The sequence below is a fragment of the Nicotiana tabacum genome, chromosome 17 (genome assembly GCF_000715075.1).
Source record: "Nicotiana tabacum cultivar K326 chromosome 17, ASM71507v2, whole genome shotgun sequence".
NCBI lineage: Eukaryota > Viridiplantae > Streptophyta > Magnoliopsida > Solanales > Solanaceae > Nicotiana > Nicotiana tabacum.
The window spans coordinates 64,183,811-64,202,240 of record NC_134096.1 but is presented as its reverse complement, the minus strand read 5'-3'; the positions used below and the strand labels follow the sequence as shown (position 1 = coordinate 64,202,240).

The 18,430-nt window shown below is 35.5% G+C and overlaps 1 protein-coding gene across 1 annotated transcript; it reads left to right on the top strand.

The window, feature by feature from the left end:
- Positions 1-9,238: 9,238 nt before the first annotated feature.
- On the top strand, positions 9,239-16,657 carry LOC107759359 (NAP1-related protein 2). Its single transcript, XM_016577283.2, has 10 exons — positions 9,239-9,495; positions 12,971-13,093; positions 13,195-13,245; positions 13,473-13,544; positions 13,677-13,790; positions 13,893-13,954; positions 14,273-14,333; positions 14,573-14,629; positions 14,721-14,765; positions 16,383-16,657. Exons 1-10 carry the CDS (start codon positions 9,376-9,378, stop codon positions 16,419-16,421), a joined length of 744 nt encoding a protein of 247 aa, XP_016432769.2. The 5' UTR covers positions 9,239-9,375; the 3' UTR covers positions 16,422-16,657.
- The last annotated feature ends 1,773 nt before the right edge of the window (positions 16,658-18,430 follow it).

Here is an 18,430-nt window from a genome sequence, read left to right as displayed (position 1 = left end):
AGAGTAGTGAAATCCTTAGTCTTTCCTTTCCTCTTTCTATAATCGCTCTCCCCTCTCTCTAAAATACCAGAAAATACCCAAAATAATAACCCCTAAACGAGTTAAATGAAATGGGGGTCGGGTTATAAAACTCTCCAAATTCCGGGCCGGGCTACAGACCAGGCTAGGCACGCTCTGTAGCGAGCTACAGACCAGGCTTCGCGAGCTCTATAGCGAGCTAAATACCAGGCTTCGCGAGCTCTATAGCGAGCTAAATACCAGGCTTCACGAGGGATATAGCACGGTCTAGCGCGCTACAGGCCTAGCTTCGCGAGGTCGAAATGATTCAACTCCCCAACGCATTGTTCAACCCAATAGGTCCGAAAATATAATACATTAGTCTACCTTGGCACCACGAAACCATAAATTTCTTGGCGAAAGTTTACGGTGCATTACACCACCTCTATCTGACCTAATGATTTTCACCTTTTTATCTAATTGCCTTTCAACCTCGTTAACAAACACCTTTAGAGCATCTGTTGCTTGAGATTTTTCTTTCAATAAATAGATGTATCCATAACGTGAAAAATCATCGATAAAAGTGATAAAATATTTTTCTGCACCAAAAGATGGAATATCAAATGGTCCACAAATATCAGTGTGTATAATTTCAAGAAGTTGGGTGCTTCTTGTTGCGCCTTTCTTACTATGCTTGGCTTGCTTTCCCTTAATTCAATCCAAACATATATTAAGATCAGTAAAATTTAGATTCAGAAGAATCTCATTCTTTACTAATCTTTCTAATATTTCTTTGGATATGACTCAAACGTCCATGCCACAAGTAAGCAGAACTTTTATCTAGTGAACTACGCTTAATTCCAACATTATGTTGAACAATAAGAAGGGATTCAGAAAAACCAATATCGAGTTTCAATTTATATAAACCATCACTAAGAATACCATAACCATAAAAACAACATTCTTATATAAATTAAAACATCCATTTTCAAACTTTAAATCAAATCCAGAAACATCAAGTCTTGAAAGAGAAATCAAATTCCTAGAAACTGAAGGTACATAAAGAGTCTGTAATAGATCAAGGTGATATTCAGTCTCCATGATCAAATGATAAGTCCATATTCCTTCAATTGGAGCCTTCATACGATTTTTCATGAACAAGAAATCCTTATTTGGATTTGTAGTTTGGATCGTAAGGAATCCCTGCAACGTAGTAGATACATGAGCAGTTGCACCAGAATCAAGCCACCAAGTATTATTAGGAACTTCTACTAAATTTGATTCAAAACATACAAACGCACTAATTGTACCTTTCTTTTCGAACCAAGCTTTACGTTTCAGGCAATCTTTCTGATAGTGTCATTTCTTGTTACAGAAACGACAAGTATCTGCCTTATGTTCCTTGTTAACATCATGTGGAGCTTTAGCAGGTGCTTTCGTTTTCTTGAACTTGTTGGCCTTCACTTTAAGTCCTTTACCAACTCCTTGACCCATGAGGTTAATTGAATGACTCCCTTGTTTCTTAAGTCTTGACTCCTTTTGAGTAAGCATACTGGACAATTCGCTAACATTCCACTTATCCTTAATAGTGTTATAGTTAATTTGAAAAGATCCATACTCAGGAGGCAACGAGTTCAGAATAAACTGAACCAAGAAGGAGTAATCAACTTTCATCCCCAAGGTCTGAAGTCTTCCTGTAATGTTAGTCATCTCGATGATATGATTTTGCATACTATGCGACCCATCAAACTTCATGGTCGTGAGTTCAGCCATTAGTGTACCAGCAAGAGACTTATCTGCAGAACGAAAGCTTTCTTCCACAAACTTCAGGTATTCCCTGGCACTTTCTGTTTGTGGAATAGTACTCTTAATGTTGTTGGCAATACTCATTTGCATAAATATAAGGCTCAGCCTGTTAGAGCATTCCCATGCTTTATGGAAAGACTTCTCATCCGCACTGCTCGAATCAGTAATGGCATCGGGCTTATCATTTAGCAGAGCCAAGTCAAGATCCATCACACCTAACTGGAACTCGACTTGTTCATGCCATTCAGAGAAGTTCAATCCATTGAACACTGTAATAGACGAAGCATGCAAATGAAGAGGAATAGCTGCAAAATAGATAATATAATTCAATATGGATTCAACAAAACAGTTAAAGCATATCACAATTCTCCTTTGGTAAATACTACGACACACTATCATAATTTAAATTGCATTTAGTCTTTAATAGGTAATTAAATATTTTTAACCAAATATATATGTCATCTTTGGACACACAATATATATTTGACTAAAGAATATTAATTTTACCTCATCATATTCACTATTCATAGAATAATTGATTCACCTTTGGGTAAATCCTTAAGGTCTAGCAATGGTGAAATTCAATTTATCCATTTATTTTCAATCACATGCATTTCATTAATCTCATGGATAAACTGTAATTTTTATGTATGTGTAATTTCTTTAACATACTAGTTTGGCCACTTTAGCGACTAACAAACTATATAAATATTAATTACATACATAAATAAATAATTAATAGATTCACCAACCTAATAGCCCAAAACATATTACTATACGACCCAAGAAATAAATAATTAGTTTCAAATCAACTTATGACATTAGGGCATCGTTAACGTTACTCCCCTATCATCAAATTCGTGCACATCATTATAATCATTATCTTCTAATATCACAACTTATATAATACAAAATTTATTCAAGTATAGAGAAATACTTTTGTTATATTTTTACACCGAGATCAGTACTTAAATAAGTTAGATCAATAAACAATGACAATTAATCAAGGTTTGGCCTAAGGTGTTGCCATAGAGTAGGTACATATGTATGGCAGAGAAACGTAAACTAATAAAATAATATGTGTCAAACCTTAAAAAAGGGTACCAAATACTTTATTGGGTCAAATATTAGAAGACACAACTTCAAGTTCCCTTTGGTACAATGACGGTGTAGCTCGGCCACTACGGGATTCAATTCCCCTGAGAACACATATATGTCCAAGTCATAACTCAGAATTTATCCAAATCAAGAGTAAAACTTTGTCCAGTTTGATGGTGTCACATACCTCATGAATTATTTTCTTTATAATCCAAGATTATCAGTTCAAACAATCCAGGCTTGTGATACCACATGTAAACATAAACTTTAATTCATATCAGGATCTTGAATATGATAATCTTACATAAAATTGTTACAGAAAACATACCTGAATCGTAAGCCATTATTACGAATCAGAAGTGTTAATTGAAATTTATTTCTTGCACCAATTTATAAAGGTTCTCATTTAATATGGTACATTCATTAAATAATCGATTGGACGGATGAGATTTGCTTATTAATTAAATATTAATTATGAGCTTTAAACCTATTGGGCCACACATGCTAAAACTTACATCTAGCACTTAATATATAATAGATTCATTTGCATTAGCTTAATTTTAGAATCCATCCGCTCTACAGCTTCGTCTAATACTTTAATTGAATGCGCTTCACTTAAATAAAGAAATTTGGCAATGGAGAGTAGAATCACTGTTGCTTATAAAGTAAACAATACAGAAGCAAGCAATTTTGCATCTTCTCCCCTTACGAACTCCTGTTACAAATATAATAATTACTTATATGCAGTGTCATATACATACGCATATGCTACGAGTTCATTATCTCCGATCTACATCTCATCTGGACAAAGAATGACGGGGGAGCAATCTTAATTGGATTGTACGCGTGTATTTTTAGTGGCGGATCCAACAATGGATTTGGAGAGTCAACAAAATCTATTGTTTTAATATCCAACCTATTTATACGTACGATATACATTTTAAAACTCACTCTCTCAATTCAGTACTGTAATATATAAATTCTAGATCCGTCACAATATATTTGTAGTGGTGAATGATAGGGCAAGGGAGAAATTGACATTGCGTGCGTGCTACTGTGGCGGGTAGCACCTTAGGTGTGCATAATACATGGCTCCAGGTTATCAGATGAAATGTGTTTTTTTTTTTTTTTTGGGTAGAAAGAAGAACTTTGACATGGTTGACACGTCTTCTTGGTTATGAAATTTTTAACAATATACGAGTGTATCACCTGTTACAAGTCATATGCCACCAATAATTGTAATGAAGTTACCTAAATTGGGCTTACGGCCTTGAGGCCAATATCATCATTCTATAAAAAGAACTGCAGAAACTTGCACGGTTCAATTACGAGAAGCTAGGTCATAGAAGGTGAGTGAGATAGCGCTGACAGTAAATCCCCTTCTTGGGATTCAGAGAGGTCTGCGAACCTGTGCTTCGGCTTTCGCCGGCGGGCTTTCGTCATCTATATCCATTAGGGTAAGCACATCCGTACATACTAGACTCCTTTAAATGAAAAAATCCTTCTTGTCGGCCAGCCTTTTCATTTTTACCAGAAAAGCGTATTTAGAGCAATCATGGACTAAAAGAGATCAACTACTGTAGATAGCAGTATAAGAACTCCTCACCTGAAAAGCCCAAAGCACAGAAAGCAAACAACTTAGCTAACTTGAAAACGGCTCTGAGCAGCACTAGCATCTGATGAAACGTAGCGAAGAGCCTTCTTCTTCTTTTTTTCTCTATGCATTTAATATTTAAAACTTACTGATGGAGAAAATGCTTATTTAAACTCAAAATCTCTATTTAAGATAAAGCGATCTCATTAATTCGATGCTCCATGGTAATCAATGAAACTGAGAGCTACTAAGCTGCAAAAAAATGTGAAAAGAATTAGTAATGTAAGTGTGGCTACAGCAACCGTAGAATAATTATTTCGTTACTGAAATTGTTCACTGCTCAATCTACATCAGCAGGAGCCACCTTACAAGTGAACTTTGATTAAATATACGTTTTTTCATTATACGGAAAAAGTTGCAACTTAAAATACGTTTACGTATTTTTTTCTAATATTTCAAAAATCTGACTATTGATACAGTAATAAAAGTGCCATTTTAGAAGTTCCAAATGCAATTACTAGAATGTATTAATTTTATCTTACGGATTGAATTGGTACATCTAACATAACTAGATGCGAAAAGTCCCTGCTACGCATGGGCCAACAAGATATGATTGTTCTTTGCATTTGTATTGTTACGTTAGTTCTGGTATCGAGCATCTAAATCATTTACATGTTGTCAAGACTCTAAAGTAACAGTTAGAAATTCTAGTAGCATTGAGCCAAGGCATTATTTCTGTCATTATTTAACTACTACGAAAGCTTCGAACTGAAATTTATGATTTTCAGAATTAACTGATATGTTGATATATTCATATACGGATAACTTCAACATACAAGTGACATGAACAACAATCATTGGTCAGCGGATGAAAGAACATTAATGGCTTCACAGGATCACCTGGATCTGTACACGAAGTACATGATGTAGTATGAGTACAACCAACTCAACAAGTAACAATAATAAATAAAGAACTAAAAGTAGTGACGAGCTTCACGGCTAAGTCCAAATACAGTAATTTCCAACATAAAAGGGCAGGCATACTCTCAAGTTCAACATTTAAAATTTTCACAGTAATTTCATATCAACTTCGACTGAAACAGAAGATAATGTTTTTTAGAAATTTTCCAAAACAATGGTATATGACAGCTGAAATGAATAAATAATGAAATCAATGCATCCTCTCAGAGTAACAGTCACCCAATCCTTCCATTCAGTCCAACCTCACAGTCATTCATTCCTCATAGTCACTCATTCCTCACAATCACTTAGCACTCGGCACTCGCACTCAGTAGGTACCTGCGCTCACTAGGAGTGTGTACAGACTCCGGAGAGGCTCCTTCAGCCCAAGCACTATAACAAGCCAATCATAGCATAAATCAATGAAACATGTTGCGGCGTGCAACCCGATCCCATAAATATCCTCACAATTAAGCCCTTGATCTCACTCAGTCATCAATCTCTCCAGTCTCTCGGGCTCTCAGAATTCATGATAAGCAGCCCAACAACAATGATATGACGCATCAATAATGAGTAAGAGAGACTGAGGTAAAAGTGTGCAAATAAAACCGTGACTGAGTGCAAAACAACAATTTAGCAGATAATTTCATAAGTACACGACCTTTGTGGGTCCCAACAATATAATCATACGATTTAAACATGATTTATATACCAATTTCTCTAATAAGTGAAAACATGTACAAATATCAATAGATTATTTAACTACATAGTTTCATGAAATTGACCAAGTCACAATTTCTACAGTGCACACCCACACGCCCGTCATCTAGCATGCGCGTCACCTCAAAACCAATCACATATCATATAATCCGGGGTTTCATATCCTCAGGACCAAATTTAGAAATGTTACTTACCTCAAACCGTGTAATTCTTTATTCTGTTATACCTTTGCCTCGCGAATTGGCCTCCAATCGCCTCGAATCTAGCTATAAATAATCCGATTCAGTCATTAAAAATTATTGGAATTAATTCTATAAGAAAATACTAATTTTTCGATAAAATTCGAAATTCAACTCAAAAATCACATGTGGGCCCCACGCCTCGAAACCGGACAAAAGTTACAAAATATGAACGGACATCCAACCACGAGTCCAACCATATAAATTTTGTCAAATTCCGACATCAACACGACCCTTAAATCTTCAATTAAAGTCTTTGAAGATTTCTACCATTTTCAACCCAATCTTTACCCATTTGAACTCAACAATCTTTCCATAAACCTTATTGGTATATGTATGTATAAGTAATACTCTCACACCCAAGAATCATACTCTCAATTACCCATCTTTACCCAAACTCGAAATTGAAGATTATAGTTAGAAATCATTACCTCTTTGAAACCCTAGCAAGATCCTTGTGAAATCTTCGAGCCTTGAACAAGAATTGATGAACAATTGACTAAGTCTTCACTTTCTCTCTCTAAGATGCTCTCACCTCTCTCTAAAATATCAGATGAAACCCTTCAAAATGACCCCAATAGTGTTTTATAAGAATAGGGTCGGGTTTATACAACCAGCAAAATGAAGCTCTGAAACACACTCCACGGTCGCATATGCGATCGCAGAGTTGATATGCGGTCTGCATATCGGCCGCAAAAATTTGTGCCCAAAACTAGGGGTCGCCTGCCTGGGTCTGCGGTAGTTATGCGGCCCGCAGACCTGTCCTGCGATCGCAAAATGCACCGCAGACCTACTCTGTTGTCTCATAATGTACCGCATAACTTCCCTCCGGAAATCCCAAGTTGATTCTGCGATAGGTTTTGCGGTCTGCGATAGGTTTTGCGGTCGCATAATTAACCGCACAATGGTCCTCAAACTTGGCTCATTTCTGCTTCACTCTGCGACCATTATGCGGTTCGCAGAGTGATTATGCAGCCGCCTAGTGGGCCGCAAAAATATATTTTCCTTCCCGAATTTTTTTTTACTCACCAGCGCATTGTTCAACCCAAAAAGTCCGAGACGCGGCAAAATTTCTACAACATTTGTACTAATTGATCTACCTCGGCATCACAAAACCTTAATTTCCTTAGCAAAAATTCTCCGGAGTCAATACACATAAGTCAACATTCGGTCAACTCTTTTCAACTTAAGTTCCAAACCTTGGAACTAAGTGGGCGTTTGGACATAAGAATTGTAAAATTCCAAAATAGGGGGGGGGGATATTTTTCAAGTGTAAATGGTATTTGAAATTTAGAGTTGTGTTTGGACATGAATATAATCTTGGGTTGTTTTTGAAGTTTTGTGAGTGATTTGAGTGAAAAATTTGAAAAATATTTTTTTGGAGTTTTTCAAATTTTCAAAAATTTCCAAAATGCATCTTCAAGTGAAAATTGGAAATTTTATGAACAAACGTTGATTTCGGAAAAAAAGTAATTTTTTTTGAAAAAAAAGAAAAATTTCTTATGTCCAAACGGGCTCTAAGTGTTCCAATCATTCCAAAACCTCACCGAAGCCGGACTAATCTCCTGCAAGTCACGTAACAACTGTAAAACATAAATTGAACAGTAAATGAGGGAATATGGTTATAATACTCAAAACAACCGGTCGGGTCGTTACATTTAAGTGTTGCATTGTAACTATAATGAGTCAGGCCAAGATGTAAAACCTGCCGCTTTTAGAGCTAAAGTACCAGTGAAAGGTTAAAAACGGGCTTTGAAAATACCTAGAAAGTTCACTTTATTTACAAAATGGTGTGATGGCAGTTGATGTAATAATGTTGAAAAGCAGGGGTAAACAACTTATGGCTGAAGCTGGCGTGTCGACGAAGAGCAGGTTGCTTCAGCTGTTCCTAGTGTTAGGGGTGGACATCATCGATTCGGTTTTGTAGAATTTCTCTTCGGTTAATTCGATTTTTGGTTTGTGATTTTAATAATCAAAACCTAACCATAATAACTTTAGTTCGGCTCGATTTATTCATGTTCGATTCAGTTTAATCGGTTCGATTTTAGATAAAATTTCAATTCGGTTAATTCAAGTGCTTCTACTGTCTTCAAGAAAATTCCAACCTCTACGTTCTTAAAATTCATATAATTCCCTTTATGATAATGCCCTTGACTAAGCTAATACAAAACAGAAGCATCAACAGTGGCAATGTCAGCACTATAGGAGAAGCATTGAGTGTTCATTTGCTCCGGAACCAACTCATTATCTCTGATAACAAAGAGAATGAGACACCGAATAAACATGAAAAATCCAATCTTTGTGATAAAGAAAATATTTTACCGTTTAATTGGACAAATAAGGTTGTGAATGAAGAGTCTGCTTTAAAAGACTCGGTTATGAAGGCATCTTCACTTCAGTTATGTATACAAAAAAATGAACCAGAGTCCAAGATTGGGTTGAAAATTTAGGAACATGCGGATACAGAGAACCTAACAGAGTCCAAGATTAGGTTGAAAATGTTTAATCGAAAATCGAACTATTAAAGCCGATCACCGAATCAAACACCGAACTTTTTAAATCAATAAATCGCAAACCGACCGAATAAAGCGAAATCGAATAAACCAAAATTTTTGATTCAGCCGATATTCTTGGTTCGGTCGATATTATGCCCGGTGCTTCTTATATAGGAGAAAATACACACTAAACTAAAATTATTGTTTATTATTTACAGTATAAAAGGTTCCTTTATAGTTTAGGAAAGGTGTCATCAGTTGAAAGTGTTATGACGTGGCAGACAGCCACATTTAACAGGTGAACAGGGAACTTATTAAGTCTTAAACATACGAGGATGACAGAGAATGTTATAAGACCAAAGAGTAGTTACAAATACACAAACATACAGAAAATCACTGTCCGTTCTTCTTCATCTCGGCAGCCATAGATTAGGGTTTTAGAAGACCAGCTCTAGGGTTGCTGAAAATGGTGGCTGACCAGGCGAAGAAATCAAAGACAAGTGTGGACGAAAACGCCGATCAAATTGACACTGAGCTTGTCTTCTCCATCGAGAAGCTTCAGGAAGTTCAAGATGAGCTTGAAAAGGTTTAATTCTTAACTCTTTATATAATGCATGTTATTTTTTCTGAGCTTTTCTACGAGTCCTTGGTTGTGGAGTTTAGTTGAGTAATTGTTGTTTTTTGGCCTTGTGTTTTGAGTTTTTACTGCTTTTGTATATGCTTCTGCATTATGGGGATTGTTATTTTTGTTATTTTTTTTTTGTTGCTGATTCACTTGTTCAAGAGTAAGCAAAGACTCTTTTTGTTAGCTTTGTGCCCAAACAGAACAAATTGGACTCTTGATTTGACTGATTGTTGCCATTCTCTTTCTTTTATTACTTTTTTCATTCCAGTGGTATGCTGTATTAGGATCATTCTTTCTTTGGAATTTACGATAAACTAAGATGTTGTTCGAGAAAATGTAGAGTGAGTAGACTGCTTTAAGTGTAAAGAAGGAAAATAAATCTGAAGTTTTTTGTATTTGTTAAGTTCCTCTGTAATTGGAAATGATTATTTGGTTAATTATCCTTTTGGATTTTTCTTAACGCCGTAAATGACAAAGGGACGAGAAGCCAAGTGGGGAATTCTTTTGCTAGGGCCTAGGAGTAGTATACTTGTAACTTTTTATCGTATAGTGATGGACCGAATGAAACAAAAGAGGGGTCGGGGCTTTTAGTTGTGGATCCTTTGAGTTGTGATATTTTAACCAAATGACAGCCTTTCGAAATTGCTTGCTTTCAATATACTTCACCTTCAAAAGAAGACCTTTTCGGAAAAACTAAGGCGCATCATCTCTGCAGCTAGCACTCCTTATTTTATAATGACGTGTCACTATTGGTGGTGGTCGTATAAATAGGATTACAATAAATTTTCAGCAGCTTGTTAGAGATTACTATCGGTCAAGAAAATGGACCTTACACCTCACTCAACCCCAAAAGCTAGCTCGGGAGGTGCGTGTTGTCCTAGACCATATAAAGAGACTACATCGCATACACTCAACCAATGTGGAATTCTAGCACTTCCTGATTCTCTATGTGTATATTTCCCATCAATCTCTGTCGCCTCTTTTTATTCTTCTATTCCTTCCCCAATTTTCCTTTGTCTCCTCTTCCATGAACCATTATTCCTTCTCATAGAAATATTTCAGCTATCATTCGTTATGGTTTGCTAATCTGCAATTTTTCACCAAATCAACTGGCAGCCACATTCAAAGTGTCAGGGTAGCTTTGTCTGCTGAAACCCTGGATCCCTCTAATATACAATGTACTTGTCTTAGAGTGTCTTCGAAACCATAAAGATGAGCCGTAAAGAAGTATTAAGTGGCTTTGAAATAAACAATTAATGTCGGATCACAAACAGATGAACCACACAATAAAAAACGATGTCCTTTATTGAAAATAGTAAGTAACGTCTTTTTGGGGAAGAGGAGAGGGAATCAGGCGAGCGAATAAAAGGCGTGAAAAACGAGCAATCCAACTCATGAACGATTAGGAAGTAAAGGACAATGCTTTTGTGCCAAATACTGTTGTGAGACTGGCGGCTTAAGGGTCGTGATCTATCTCGCTGATTCAAAAAAGAAAGCGAAGGGCTTGGAAAAAATTTGACAGAAAAATAGCGAAGACGTATAATGGTAATAAATCATGTAATGAACTACTTGGATTGCCATATGAAAAATTGCTAAACTGACTCTTTTCTATCTAAATCAGTCCTAATTGGAGCATGCGGATGTGATTGTTAATAGCTGATGAATGCTTCTATTGGACTCAGACACACACACATAGGTTTTGGGAAATAAATTGGATCTTTGATTGAGGCATAATTGTTTGACAGAATAGGGTATCCGTATCTAACTCAGATGTTAAACATTACAAGTCTTGAATGAAAATCATCTTGGGTTCTGTTTCAGTATGTCTGAAATATCAGCAGACTTTGACTCGGCTCTATTCTATTATCTATTTAACAAGTGCGCAACTTTGGGGCATATAATTACAAATTGAGATATTTAGTGTAGACGTTGTACTCCATTACATTTTATGTGGCACTATTTCTTTATTAGTCCTCCAAAAAGATGACACCTTTCTATATTTGGAAAAAGTTTAACCTTTCCATATAATTACCCTAAATGACATGCTTCTACAGCTACAAAAAACTCATGACATGTTTAAATCCAAAAGTTCCAAAAGTCTTTTTTCCCCTTAAACTCCATGCTCAATCAAACTACGCCACATAGATTGAACAGAGGGAGTATTATTTTGTGCTATATTTCCAGCATCTGTCTGTGCTTCTTGGTCAGAACCTTACAACGAAAAAGCTGTTCTGGAAATACCTAAATCTCACGTTAATGACTTACTGACATATGCTCAATCTGGGAGTACATATACACATTTTTGTTTGGCAAGTACAGATTTTTATGCTTTATGGGTCATTGCAATGTATCACCGTGTCGATAAAGATGGCCTAGCTGGAACACTCTTATAAACCAAAATAAACCACCAAAGCTGTTCCCTTTAAATGGCTCCGGGTAACAACTTTTTTGCTATAGGTAAAAGGTTAACATCTTAATCCCCATCATGTTGCCATGGTTAAGTTTGGGTTAGACCCCAATAGTACCCTGTCTTTTGCAAGGTTCATTTTCTTTTTTTAATATTTTGTTAAAATGTTTTGTTTCCGAAGATTTTCTTGAAGTCACTGGCAGCCTGCCCAGTTGATATTTCAGATCAGCCAACTAGTTGACAGATATCACACTAACTTTCAGAAGTTTGTTGCCAATCTGGTGGTTATTCTCTTATTTATTTATCTTCCTTTTAATTGTCAACATGTCTTTTACTTATTTAATCATGAGTATGATATGAATAATTAATGTAAAAGATTATGCTTCGGATTTCCTGTTACAAGAAAGAATATAAAGTCTATATTGCTGTAGAATCTATTAATGTCATTCAAGGTTAATAATGGCTCCTAGAGAGTTACCAAAATACAAAGTTCTTTCCTCCTTTCTTTCTCTTCTTTTCTTTGGTACTTGGTTGGTAGGGTCTGAGCTTTTCGTACTGGGCAAGCGCATGACGATGATTTGAAAATATGGGAATCTGAGTACAATTAAAAAAAGCTAATGGTTTTGCTGTGGGTTTATGGGTTCATCAACAGTCAGTTTTAAGTGTAAGTTCGAAATATTTTAGTTTTTAAACCCGTGTTTCGTGAAATCTGCTTCAATATTTCAATGATATGCATTTGGCGGATGAAAAAGCAGTAAAGAGTATGCATTAGCAAAATCATTTGCTGTCAACTGACTCAAAGTATAGTTTTATCCAGTTCTTATTAGCTCTATATCCATATGTATTCTTTGAGAATTTGCTTTCCTTGTTTGTTCGACAAAGCATTAGAAAAGAGTTACTGGCTCAACAAAACTGGTTCAAGTACCTATTAATTAATTGAGTATTAACTGCATTCAAATTTGTTTAGTAAATGCAGCAAATAGTTTATGCATAGCTCAGGAGCATCCATTTTTGTTTGGCACTGTGCAGGTTAATGAACAAGCTAGTGAGGAGGTATTAGAAATTGAACGGAAGTATAATGAGATAAGGAGGCCTGCTTATGAGAAAAGAAATGAGGTCATCAAATCCATTCCTGACTTTTGGTTGACTGCCGTAAGTCCTGTCTATTTCTTTCCAGATTTCAGTTAGAATTCATGTGGTGGAAAATCGAGCAACCTAACTTTTCTATCTGTTAATTAATTTTATCTATGCAGTTCTTAAGTCACCCTGCGCTTGGCGAGCTTTTGAATGAGGAAGATCAGAAGGTTTGACATGTAATTCAGCTCCAATTTGTAGGAGAAACTTACTCGGAAATCTCTTAATTGTTGACCTAGATGTCGTCTAGTCCCTCATTTTGTGATATTCCCTTAGTTCTGAGCCTGTTGTTAAGTTGCTGTTCTTTGAGATGTCATGTGAGAACGGTATGTTCTTTCCTTGACATTTTAATAGCTGCTAAATTAGTAATTGCGACACTCTTCTTCCTTTGATTTAGATCTTCAAGTACTTGGATTCTCTTGATGTGGAGGATTTCAAAGATGTGACATCCGGTTACTCCCTTACTTTTGTAAGTTCTTTTGTCTATAAAACACTCCTCTACCGGAGGTTGCATTAAATATGCATCAATAGCCCGCATCTTCTCACAGAGTTTGCATAAAGTTGCTGCTGACTGACTTTCTATTTTTTCTTCAACCTTCAGAAATTCAAACCAAATCCTTACTTTGAAGATACGAAACTTGTTAAGACATATACATTTCTAGATGAAGGAACAACGACGGTAACTGGTACAGCTATTAAGTGGAAGGAAGGCATGGTAATGGCTATACCTGCGTAACTTCTTATGTTAGAACCCTCCTTTTCTTCTTCCTTCAGACCCCTCTTCCATGGAAACATGATTAATAGTTGTAATTTGAAGGGTGCGGCTAATGGCGGAACTCCTGAGAAGAAAGGAAACAAGCGGCCACCGTCTGAGGAAAGGTAGTTGTCACTCACTTTCTTGAGAATTTTTCTGACCTTCTTGGCATGCTAATTCCACGCTTTGAGGTGTGATCCTGATGTTTGAGAACAAAGTGACTCTAAGCAGTTACAAAGATATTTTTAAGGAAAGCATTGTTGGGAAATAAAAAAGTGGACTAAGGAAGTTCTTTTTTACTGAATTTTGTTCCATGCAATGCTTGATTAAATTTTCCAAGATGTTAATATGTAGTCCAACTTCTGATCTGGTGAGAAAAAGTATCTTAGATTTTTTTCTTACTGTAAATCGTATCACCAATAACCATATGCTGATGGATGCAGCTTTTTTAGTTGGTTTTCTGAAACTCAGCTAAAAGATATTGCAGATGGGCTTAGTGATGAGGTAATTGCTATATCCGACTGCTTGAGACTATTTACTTTGTTGCATTCTTATTGCTCCTCGTTTGATGAGTTCATAATTATGGCAATTTTGTGTAAACTATTGCTGAGATTATTTCATCTCTTGTCATTTTTCCAAATTTCTTATCAGAGACTTAAAAACATTATATAGTGCAACAAATTTAATTCTATCCAAAATCTCAGCTTCTTTCAGGTATTTTATATGTTTCCCTGTGACTGCAGGTGGGAGAGATAATCAAGGATGACTTATGGCCCAATCCACTGAAATATTTCAACAATGTAACACGTTACCTTCCTTTCTAGGTTATGTGACGTGATTTCCATCCTTCTTTCTTCGTCAAGCTAAGGGAAACTTGTGCTTTGTTTGTAGGAAGCTGATGAAGAAGAATCCGATGGAGACGAGGACGATGAAGAGGTAAACACTGATGAGATTACACTACCTTCCTTTTTATAGTTGCTTGATTTGGACCTTCTAGTTTTGTGCTAAGCTTTTCTGACTTGGCTATTGAATCTTCTGATTATTTTTGGTGGTTTAAATGAACTATGATGTTGTTGCTGACTTGCTGCCCTTTGGTGCATTCCTATCTCACTGTTCCTTGTTAAAATTTGAAACCTTTATTCACTAAATAGATGGTGCATATGTCATGGGTTAGCCAATTTTAGATCTGAATTTTTATTGCCTTGAATTTTATCAGCTTAGGTACTACTACTCTGGAGTCTTGACTCCAATCATAACCTTTTCCTTTCAAGATGCTACAACCAGTACAACACAAGTTTCATAGAGTGACATGGAAAATGTTGCATTCGTGGTGAAGTTGACTGTGTTAGGATTTCTTCGGAAATAGTGATGAAACGTGGGAATGTCGATGATCATAGTTGATGGTCAATCGCCTTAGAATGAAAAAAAGGATGTACACATATCCAGTGTTATCAAAAGGCGAAAAACAAAAAAGCTCTAAGGTCTGTTGGGGCTTTAAGCGTATAGCGCAAATAAAGCGTGGGCTTTTATAAAAAAGACGCAAATGGAGAAAAACTACAAATATGTATGTGTAGTCCAAGACTAATATCTATAAGCATGAATACCAAATATATGGAGAAAGAAATTAAAGAAAATTTACGATAAAGTGAAATATCAATTGTTTAGTGTTGCCTCTTCAGAATTACACTCATTGGCAAGAAAAAGTATTCCTTAGAGCGTTGATAAAAACACTGAAGCGCCCACTAAGCGAGGCGGAGCGCTCAACATGTTTTTGAGCCTCGCTTCAGGGCGCGCCTTTGATAGCACTGACGTATCCAAAAAGGTGGTGGGACATAGGCAACAGATAACGAGAGGGTAAGTTGAGGGAATAGGCCAAGTAACCTACTCTTCTTTTTTCTGCTGAAGTGGGGGAGATATCTACACTTCTAGAGGTAGTTTAGTGCCTTTTGCTTCCAGGATACAGAAATTGACTTTTCTCGAACACATATATTCATCTTTTACCATCAAGAAAGTTGTTGAAGGAAGAGAGTTGGGGTAACTTGGGAGACAAACCTTTTGGAGCACAATAAATTTGGTCAAAGCTTTCGCAGAAGTCAAAGCTAGGAAATTGCATATGATATTCCTAGTTGTTTATTTGTATGACTTCTCCTGATGAAACAAGACCTTACAGAAAAGTAGCTCATCGCATCTAACCATAGGTAAATGAATTATGATTTTAGGTGTGCTGAAGGTTTGCTATAGAATTGCCTCTCGTCTATGCATCCTGCAGAAAGGAGTTATATGATCCAGACAACAGTCAAATTAGTGATTTAAATCTAAAATTACATCTACTATGTTCATAATAGTGTCTTACAGGCTTGGTGTTATTTACATTACCGAGGTTAAAAATGAACTACCTCAAGGAGATTTGAAAATGAATTGCCTAAGTGCTTCATCTTTTCAGCTATTGTTGTATATGCTCTAATCAGAAAATGCTATGACAGTTGAAGTTTGGTGGTTATAATATCTTGTATAATGGGCTTGTCAACTAATCTTTTATTTCCTCTCAACCAGGGAAACGACGATGATGAGGAAGATGAGGATGACTGTTGAACTCCTCATTAGCTCTTTAATTTATCCCTTCTTCCAAACTTTGCTCATATCAGTGTCAAATATAATTTTCAGTTGATAAGACAGTTAAAAAAACCTATTTTGTAGCCAGCCAACTTCTGTTAGATTTACCTGTGATGAATATGGTAGCTGTTTTCGTGCCCGGAAACTCTTTAGTCCAAGCCTCATTTGATTGGCAAGTTGTACTTTTCTTTAGTAAGCAGGACTATGGTGCTCCACAATGTGTTTTAAGGTTAAAAGCTGCTCTTTGATCAGTGATTCACCCGCCAATAGATCCAGGAAATTCTCACTTTCAAACCTGGTGGCTCAGTTGATTCGCGGCTTTCTTCTCATTTCCTTCCCATTTTTCTTGTATAGTCTGTTTTTCGAGTAATTAATATGCCAGCGCCTCCTTGTGATTGGCTGAAAAGCTCCTTCCCCTTTATTGCTGGGAAGTGGTTAGTCTCAAAGCAAATGAAAGCGGTTGATTTGATGTTCTTCAAAAAAAGCCAAACTCCTGTAGGCTTATCTCTTGCATAAATTTTGTTGATGGACATGCTTTCATGGTTTTTCTTTAGAACAATTCTTTATTCAATTTAGTATAAGGTCACTTCAAAACTTAAGAAAAGGAGATAGCATTCCAAAACTAATCACATTGTATGATAGAGCGACATTCTGTAGACGGTAATTTTGCCTCTTTTTTTTTTTTAAGTGTGGAGACGCTTTAAATTAATAATGAGACCATTTAGTGAAAACATTTCTGCTAAAATTATCCACAAAAGGAGACTTATAGGCTGTTTGGCTAAGTTTCAAAAATCAAACTTATTTTGAGAAGTATGTTTTTCAAAAGTATTTTTGGTTCACCAAAAGTAATTGGTGTTTGGCTAATTAATTTGAAAAATACTTTTGGGCAACATTTAGTGTTTGGTCAAACTTTAAAAAATGCTTTTCAAAAAAAATATTTTTTGGGAGAAATTACTTTTTTGAGTTTTTCTGATTCCACTCCTATCTGAAGGTATTTTTTTTAAAAATTCTTCCTAAAAGATTGGCCAAACAAATTTTTAAAAAGAAGTGATTTTCGCTTTGGAGAAGCTTGGCCAAATTGAAAAAATAAGCTTATTTTGAGAAGTGCTTTTTTTCAAAAGTATTTTTTGAAAAAGTACTTTTAGAGAATTGTAATTTGTGTTTGACTAATCAATTTGAAATCACTTTTGAACAATAATTTATGTTTGGCCAAATTTTTTAAAAAGTGCTTTTAAGTGTCAAATTACAAATAAGGACATGGAGATATTTGCTTAATAATTAATATTATATAAGTAGATAAATAATTATAAATATTTACTATCAAAGATAATAATTAAGTTTTTTATGTTATTTAAGTAAAATATAAAAATAAAATTAAAAAATACTTTATTCTTTCAAGATAATTTAAATATATATTAAAAAATTATTCAATAAATACGAAAGTTCATCTCAAAAGTCATTTTATATTACTTAATAGTTTAAACTAAGTAAGATTATTTTGGTATATATAATATTTTGCAAAAGGTATTTTTGATAGGAAAAAAAGTCAAAACTGTTCTCGAGGGAACCTACTTTTTTCTGCTTCTTCAAAACTGTTTCTACTATTTCTAGCCAAAAACACTTTTTTTTTCGAGAAAAGCCCAACACCTCAAATTGAGCCAAAAAGCACTTTTTTGCAAAAAAAAAAAAAAAAGACACTTTGGGCTGGGGAGAAACTTGGCCAAACGCGAAGTGTTCTCTCAAAAACAGATCAATTGAAAGCAGTCAAAAAGTATGTCTTCCCGGATCTTCTGATTTTGAAAATACCCAACATCTTAAAATTGTTTTTTTAATTGCTATTTGTTTTTAAAAAAAACTACACTAATTTGCGCTAAAGAAAATTTTGCCTTGCACTTGGTTTGTGCATAAACCAAGTTAATTTATTTAAACTAATAAAATATAGGAGCATATCATTTTCTGGATGGAGTTTTATCACTTAGTCTTGGTTA

Excerpts from the sequence above, each read along its gene's own strand:
- LOC107759359 (XM_016577283.2), top strand. The coding sequence starts at position 9,376 with ATGGTGGCTGACCAGGCGAAGAAATCAAAGACAAGTGTGGACGAAAAC. Across the intron at positions 13,246-13,472 it reads TGAATGAGGAAGATCAGAAG|ATCTTCAAGTACTTGGATTC; the intron begins GTTTGACATGTA and ends CCTTTGATTTAG. Across the intron at positions 13,791-13,892 it reads TTAAGTGGAAGGAAGGCATG|GGTGCGGCTAATGGCGGAAC; the intron begins GTAATGGCTATA and ends TGTAATTTGAAG.